The 9,239-nt window shown below is 28.6% G+C and overlaps 1 protein-coding gene across 1 annotated transcript; it reads left to right on the top strand.

Annotated features, from left to right (window-relative positions):
• The first annotated feature begins 1,993 nt into the window (after nt 1–1,993).
• Nucleotides 1,994–7,271, top strand: LOC119668223 (histone deacetylase HDAC1). The gene is made up of 5 exons (XM_038077667.1): nt 1,994–2,204; nt 2,629–2,741; nt 5,346–6,277; nt 6,337–6,638; nt 6,712–7,271. The coding sequence occupies exons 1-5, from the start codon at nt 2,162–2,164 to the stop codon at nt 6,771–6,773; spliced, it is 1,452 nt and encodes a 483-aa protein (XP_037933595.1). The 5' UTR covers nt 1,994–2,161; the 3' UTR covers nt 6,774–7,271.
• The last annotated feature ends 1,968 nt before the right edge of the window (nt 7,272–9,239 follow it).

Here is a 9,239-nt window from a genome sequence, read left to right as displayed (position 1 = left end):
TACATTATTATTATAACTTTTTAACAAATTTATAACATTTTTGTTGTTAAACTCTTTTATGGTAATAAATAATATTAGTGTGTTCAAAATAAGATGTATCGTATCATTTATCATACCACATAAGTGTGTATTTAAACAAATAATGATTGTTTTTCATATAATATGATTTTCTTAATAATATTATTAAAAAATTTTTAAAACATTTATATTATTAATCATAAAATAATATGTTGAGATGCATAATTCACATTCATATGTATGGACATGAAGTTATAATAAAATAGATAAAAAGTACAATAACATCAACCCTGCACATAATTCAAACAGCCATTTTGTTTTGATTCTTGTTATTTGCCTCACACAGTTTCGGCACAGCGGCGAACTGAGGTAAACAATTTGATTTTTCTTTTTGATTATCTTTTTGTATACGAAACCAAATTAAAAAGGGTTGCCACAGCGTTAAAATTATTTTGCTTTATTTATGATAATTATTATGTATTAGCATTAACAAACCTATACATTATATTCAAAAGAAATTGTAATTATGTGATGCATTAAATGCTGCAATTCTTTTCATATTAAAATATCAAAATATTTTTTATGCAACATAAAAACATTTTGCATCCACATTTTAAAAAATTCCCTACATTTTTTAAAAAATGCTGTGTATTAATGACCATTAAGTTTTATTTTAATTTTAATGTATTTTGTAGGCTACTAGGTTAATAGATCTTGAGGTAAAAAATATAAATAATTGCATTTAAATATGAAACTATTTTATATAGTCATCGTTGAAGTTGACTAACTAGCTTGAAAATTTTTCTGAAATGCTTCTAAACCGTTTATAAATTTACTGAATACATGCATCGCCTCACATTTTGGATAAATGGTTTTCTAATAATGAAATTTAACACAACTAAATTTCTTTGCAAATATAAAAGATTTAGTTGCTTCAATTGTAAGTTTAATAGAACATTTACACTGGTTTATTTATATGGTTACGCTCATTATAGCCTCTAATGAGGATGATATACCACAGAAAATACTTTTATATAAGTGAGCTCATTATTAATAAATCAGGTCATTATAGTCGAAAAATGTCGAATGCAACCGTTAAAAATAAATTTCTCACAAGGGAATATACCGAAATTGAAAATGTGAACAAACAACAGCTGAGCTGTAAACAAAAGCACTGAGGAAGTAAGTATTTAATAAAATCTTTGTTTTTATTAATTATGTATGTAGTTGATATATAAGATGTATGTATGTAAATAATTTAAAAGATCAATCACATAAATATTTTAGTATATAATTTTTTGTGTGCTATATTATTAAGTGAAGTTCTAACAGTTGCATAAATGAGCTCATTATAATGTAAACGCCCTCTATATCTATCCATGTTAATTTTTAGTTATTTACACTAAAGTATCACTTTTAATAAATAAAATAAATTGTAAGTTTATAGTTAACGACTTATCATTATATTTTATAAAAATTTAATACATAAAAGTTCAAATAAATTTTTTTTGTATAGTTTTTCAATATTTAATTTCTTTTTTTCCTAGAAAAATAATTTGTTTTTTGTTGATATAATACATAGAAGATTTTTTATACTTTATTTTATAAAATTATTTTATTATTATTTTTTAGTTTAATTTATTGAATGTTCATTTATTCATGCCCTAGGAATACTTTTGCGTAATGTTTCTCCATCGCAATTAAATTATACAGTCGTCTTCAAGACTAGCTTGTATTAAAAATATTATGTGCAGGAATTTGTAAAACTAATTTTTCGTCAACTTTTAATTTATATCTCTAATTATATATATTAAGGCATTATTAAGTTTTTTTATTTCATTCAACAATTCACCATTTAGTCTGTACACAAACCAATGGGCACAAAGCGACATTCAAAATATAGGCAAGATATGCGCATTATGTGGATGGCAATTATTCGCTGTCAAATTTGTCAAAATTGTTTCTTTGTTCTCTCATTCCAGCATATACGTAGAATAGTTAGGACGCGCTTTGCTTGTCTGTACGCGGTATTAGCGAAAAAAAAGAATAAAATAAAAATATTGGAATATTAATTATTTAAATTAAATAAAAAAGTCTTTTTTTGTTTTCCAAAAAAAATTCGAACTGGACAATATAGTCAACAATGCAGTCTCACAGTAAAAAGCGTGTGTGCTATTATTACGACAGTAAGTATTTATTAAATATTTGCAATATTATATGTATTATTAAAAATAAAACTCTTTCTTTTTGTTATTGACTAAATTAACAATAAAAACAAGTGTTTGTTTTATATAAAATCGTAAAAATGTAATAAAAAAAATTATTTGCAATCTCACCCATAAAAATTAAAATTTTGTGTATCTTAAACTCTAAACTCAGTGTCCCTTGCCGCGTTATATTTCAGTCACAGCTCACTTTTCTGGTGGCCGTATTATGTGTACGTGTTATATTAGCAAAGCCGGTGAAAATTAATTCAGACTTTCTTCAAAAAATCTGTTTGATGTTCTCATTAAAATTGAATATTTTTAATGATTTGAAAAAATAAGATTTTTTTAAATTAAATTTTAATTTAATTATTTAAAAGTATATTAACATTTTTCATTTTAACAGGTGATATTGGCAATTACTACTATGGACAGGGACATCCGATGAAACCACACCGTATACGTATGACACATAATTTATTGTTGAATTATGGTTTATATAGAAAAATGGAAATATATGTAAGTTTATGAATATGTTTATTTATTTACTTGATTGTATTTTTATTTTTTAGTATGAAATTTAAATGTAAATTGCTTTAGTTAATTGTTTTTTTTCTGACTAAACATGGAATATTTATATATGTGGTATATATATCCATTATATTAACAGGTTTCAAGTTTCTTGTAATCTCAAGAATTACACACATGCAGTAAACATATTTTCATTTTATTTTGAAATTCAATAAAATAATATAAACATAAATGGCGCCTCTTGCAGTCGTTGCAGCGTAGAAGCCCCAGTTTAGAAGAGTGAAAGGTCAATCAGCTGCGGTTCTCCAACTGTTGTTGGAACTCAACAATAGTCGAACAATCGCCGAACTGTCGACGGTTTATTCGAAATTTTATTCTTGTTGTAACTTATTTAGTTTTATTCCATGTGGAGTTGCATTTTCCAACCGGGTGTTGTGCCCCAAAAACCAGCAAAGGTGTTAGATAGGCCTCGTTGCTCACCAAGAAGGGAACTATATTCAAACGTATAGTTTCCATTGGTATCGGTGCAATTTGTCGAAGTTTCAATGTGGTGGTTAGCGGCGTAATATACTAATAGTGTGTTAAGAGCACCGTGGTGTTGGGACTTCATGGCACGAAATCACGTCAATTAAATTTCTACTTCTGTAGAAACTTCTACTTCTTTCTACTTCTGTAGCTTTTTAATATCATGTTAAAAGCGATGACAGATACTTGGTCGTCTGAAAACATGGATAACTCAAGACATGCCTAGGTACTACAAAGTTTTACTCTGAGGCTTCATATGTAAAAAAGAATGTTAAGCAGGTAGATGGGCTAAATTTTACTTGGAAAACTGTGTATAATATAAATAAAAATTTGTTTAAACGAACTGTTCTTCAAGTTATATTTTAGAAATTGTTTTAAAATTTAACAAGCAGTAGATGAAAAACTTTATAGATTGCAATAATTTATAAGGCTGAAATTATATTTATAGCTTTTTTATTAGTAACCAAATGATCAAATCATAGATAGTTTAGCACCTTCTCTTTTCAAAAAAAAAAAATTAAAGCATTTTATAGCTCACACTACTTCACATCACAAACTATAGAATGAAACTATAGAATCCAGTAACATGAGGTATTCATAAGGAATGATAAATATCGAAAAATTGTTGAAAGATGCAGCTGATAGTACGGCCTATCTTATCCTTTGTTTCACAGACTAGTCTTAATCACAATGTTATTTTGTAAATGTTCAAGAAAACAGTAAATTGCACCATTGAATTCTATTTTTTTGTATAAAATACTTCATCACGGTAGATTGTTGTTGTGATAACCTGCCGAGATCTATAGAACAGATAATATGAAAGATATTACAAATACGTGTGCATGCGTTAAGATGTGGGTTGGTGATGGTAGTGTTAGAGGGTATTGTTTGGAAGCAACAATGGAATAGGTGTAGATGGGCTTTTAATCAAAGTCAATCTAGGTCAAGGTGGAAGACCCTAAGCACTTCAATGTGGCACAGGCAAAGCAAATTTTGTATTAAGTTGTTTCCTTAAAGTGTTTGGGATCAAGAAATGGTCCGTGTAGTAACTATAAATCATATTAGTAAGTAAAAAATAGTGTATATCAAATTGCAGTGTTTAAGATATAGTGTCTGTTCAGACAAAATACAATAAAAACAATTTCAAACGATTGAAACTAATGTTATTAGTCCACCTTGTTATAGCCCGTATTCTGAACATGGCTTGTTTTCGAGTTGAAACTTGGATCATAAGACTGTAGTATGAGATGAGAATGGGAAGTTGATGCCGAATGTAGTTGAGGTCCAGACAAAAGAATTTTTTGTCACTTTAACGTTGTAGAGCCATAAATGAATAGAGCTTGAGTTTGGGGACATAAAAACATATGGGTGACGGCATAATGAGAACAGCTGCAGTAAAGAGGGTACACATTGAGAATGGACATATTTATAAGACAAATATAATTATTAAATATCTGACTATATCCTTATCGAATAGTACTTGCATCACTGGGGAGATGACTTTCAAACAATACTTTGACATCAAAATTGTGGCGAGTGACTTTTCGATGTAAATCTGACCACAGTTGGAAAGCTCTTACGGACTCTAATCGAATTTTATTCTGCCATATAAAATAAGTATAAGACTTAGTTAAGTTTGAAGTGAGGGTGATGCACTGTAGGTACTTGATGTTGTTGTTGTAGTCCGTAGTGATCTACTTGCGTTGTCCCTTTTGGGAATGTTGAATGACTGTTAGTCGTCGAACTTGACGAGTGAGTCTAGAACGTAGCCTCTGCTGTTCTTGGACTTTTGTACTTGATCGTCAATATTGACGGCTCGTTTTGGGACTTCATTACTTTTGGAAACCAATTAGACTCTTAAACTAAATGGAAGTAAAAAATTAAACTCCAAATAATTCAGTCCTGAAAACATAAAAAATTTTAGAGTGTTGTGCACACTTTTAAAAATGTAAGGCAAATCCATATTGATTTGATTTTACCATTATAATGCTTATTAAACTACTTTATATATAATATATTTAAATAGATTTCCTAAGTAAATTTTTATTATTCCATATTCACTTTTAGCGTCCACATAAAGCAACAGCAGATGAGATGACCAAATTCCATTCAGATGAATATGTACGTTTTTTACGATCCATACGACCTGATAATATGTCCGAGTACAACAAGCAAATGCAGCGTTTTAATGTAGGTGAAGATTGTCCAGTATTTGATGGACTCTACGAATTCTGTCAGCTTTCGGCTGGTGGATCTGTAGCAGCAGCTGTAAAACTAAATAAACAAGCATCAGAAATTTGTATAAACTGGGGTGGTGGACTGCATCATGCAAAAAAATCCGAAGCTTCCGGTTTTTGCTATGTTAATGATATTGTATTGGGCATATTGGAACTTTTAAAATACCATCAACGTGTTCTCTATATAGATATAGATGTACATCATGGCGATGGAGTGGAGGAAGCATTTTACACCACTGATCGTGTTATGACAGTCAGTTTTCACAAATATGGGGAATATTTTCCAGGTACCGGTGATTTGCGCGATATAGGCGCAGGCAAGGGCAAATATTATGCTGTAAACATTCCCTTACGCGATGGTATGGACGATGATGCCTACGAGTCTATATTTGTGCCGATTATATCAAAAGTTATGGAAACATTCCAACCTGCTGCGGTTGTGTTGCAATGTGGCGCTGACTCCTTGACTGGCGATCGACTGGGTTGCTTTAATTTAACTGTTAAAGGACATGGCAAATGTGTAGAATTTGTCAAGAAATACAATTTACCGTTCCTAATGGTCGGTGGTGGTGGTTATACCATACGTAATGTATCACGCTGTTGGACTTATGAGACTTCCGTGGCTTTAGGTGTTGAAATAGCAAATGAATTGCCTTATAATGATTATTTCGAATATTTTGGCCCCGATTTCAAATTGCATATCAGCCCTAGTAACATGTCCAATCAAAACACTTCAGAATATTTAGAAAAAATCAAAAATAGGTAAACATTTCTTCAATTTTAATGTTAATGATTAAATTCCATATTTTGTATATATATAGACTATTTGAAAACCTACGTATGCTTCCACATGCACCAGGCGTACAAATGCAAGCTATACCCGAGGATGCTATTAATGATGAATCAGAAGATGAGGATAAAGTTGATAAAGATGAGAGACTACCGCAAAGTGACAAAGACAAACGCATTGTTCCCGATAATGAGTACTCAGATTCGGAAGATGAAGGTGAAGGCGGCAGACGCGATAATCGTTCCTATAAAGGGCAAAGAAAACGCCCACGTCTTGAAAAAGATAATAAGAATTCTACTGATAATTCTGAAATTAAAGATGAAAAAGAGAAAAGTAAGTTAAAATTCTAATTATTACTTATTTGCAATTTATAATAATAATTATTTTTATTTTTTTTCTGTATTAGTGGACACAAATGACACTGAGGATGCAGTTAAAAACGATGAAGCGAAAAAGGATAATATGTGACGTGGTGGACGCAATTGGTTATAGAAGCCAATAAAACGTTTAACCAAATTTTAACTTAGTATCAGTTAGTAATTCTATTTTTCGTTGTCTTCGTCAAGTATATAATTTAGTTTATAAGTTAATGAAGGTACATATGAAACAGATATACTGCAGATCTTGTGCGCAAATTTAACTCAAAATAGTTTCCGTTTGTAACATACATGTTATTTGATTATAATTAATCAATTAAGCAATTTAAGTTCACCTACTGTGAATTGCAATGTAAATGAAAGATTTGAAAATAGATTTTGATGTCCTTTAAATCATATAATATTCTCTAAATATATTATTTTGTAAACTCACTTCATCATATATATGTAATAAACCTAAAAAATAAATTTTATTTTAAGCATTTACATCAATAGTTTTATACAAATTTCTGGATCCATATTTTTATATATTCATAAGTAATAGTACTTAAATTAATTATAAATTAAACTTTGCAATTTTTACAAAACGGATAAAGGATATTTATTATTTATAGTTTTAAAAATTTAGAAACATTTATGATGACAAGAAATTGAAATATACCACGAATAGTTTACAAAAAAATTTAGTTACGCCTCTATCAGGAACTTCGACACGTTACAAACCTATGGCTGTGTCAATTAATTACTATTAACTATATTTTTTTTCGAACCATTAAATAGAATGAAATGTATAATTGTATTTCTATTCAAGAAAGATCCTTCCTTCAACAAGAATCTACAACTAATAACTTTATTATTAAGACATAAATGCGGGCTTAAAACTTTATGTTTTCGACTAATCATAGTTTACAATTTAAAAATTTATAAAAAATTCTAATATGCGAGGCTTTTTCGATATTTTTCTGCTATATAACGTCTGTGTTTCAAAGTTTTTTTGATCCACCTCAGATTATATTTTAATAAGTAATAACATGAACATATTTCAACATATTCAGTTTATGTCTAATATAAAGAACATCCAATTTAACAAATGGCTAATTTTAGTAAACATCCAATTAAATATTCATTTATTTAAATTTAATAAAAACAATTTACCCAAAGTCATAATGAATAAATACACAATTCAACATAAATTAAACGAACGTCCAATTAAACCAATGTCTAATTTAACAATTCAATATCAAATTCAACGAATTTCGATGTCCAATTTAACGAATGTTCAGGTGTAAGTTAAAGAATACTAAAGAGTATGCAATTTAACGAATATCAATTTGAAGGAATATTCAATTTAACGAAAGTTTGTTTTTAACGCTAGTCCAATGAAACGAATACCTACTTCAACGATGTTGGTATCTAATTTAACGAATGTTTAACTTAACAAATGTTCAAGTTAAATTATCTTAAATTTAACGATAAACCAATTGAACGAACGCATGTCAAATTAAAGGAATATTCAATTTAACGAAAGTTTATTTTTAATGCAAGTCAATTTTAACGAATGCCTAGGTAACAAATATTTAATTTATCAAATGTTAAATTATCAAATATATAATTTAACGAATGAATAATTTGACGAATGTTTAATATAATGAGTTCAATCAATTCTATCTTCGTCTATATTATGAATTATTATAATTAATAATATAATGAATTTAATTCATTTTTTAAATTGAACACAAGCCTTTATCAATATATATGTATTTATATGTATATATATTGTATAAATTATAAATAGATAAAAATAGATAAAACTAAATTATCTTTTTTGAATATTTAACGGTTAATTTAAAGTTCAACTTTGTAACCGATTTTTCTCCTGGACAATTAATATAAAGTTCAAATATTGAGGTTTAAAAGGATTAATAACAAAATAGATTTTAAGACTTTGGTGTCTTCAGGAAACTTACTTTAAATAAATAGATAAATATATTTACCTCAGATATCATTTCCTAAACTCTGCTCTTTTTCTTTCAAAATGAAGAAAGGTATACATCCCGTGCTTTCGGGATGTATACCCGTTTGTTGTTGGAAGCAACAATACTAGGATTGTTGTTGGAATCAACAATAGTAGGGTACCAATCAACGATACTAGGGTATTCGTCGAAACCCTAATCGTGGTAACTCAGATATTAAATAATCACAGTCTAAAAGGTGAAAAGTCTCTAGTCTATATAGTAAGTTTCAAAATTTTAAAGGTCTATAGCATATTTTTTATCTGTATATTCAATTTTGAATGTTAATGATCGTATAAAAAAGAAACTGTGATAATATAAGTATAACATATATCTACACAAATCTTGTATAAACTTAAGCACATGTTAACACATATCAAGATATATTATGTGCAGTTATGTAGCCAGGGGGTAGGGGTTTAATTAACTGCATTAACTGCACTGAAATGGATTGAAGAATTACACTTACATATATGTATATTTATTATTAATGCATCATATAACTGCTTGATGTAAAAATTTTTTTTGATATTACTGAAATAATC

The sequence above is a fragment of the Teleopsis dalmanni genome, chromosome 1 (genome assembly GCF_002237135.1).
Source record: "Teleopsis dalmanni isolate 2A chromosome 1, ASM223713v2, whole genome shotgun sequence".
Classification (NCBI taxonomy): domain Eukaryota; kingdom Metazoa; phylum Arthropoda; class Insecta; order Diptera; family Diopsidae; genus Teleopsis; species Teleopsis dalmanni.
This window is presented reverse-complemented; position numbering and strand designations above follow the sequence as displayed.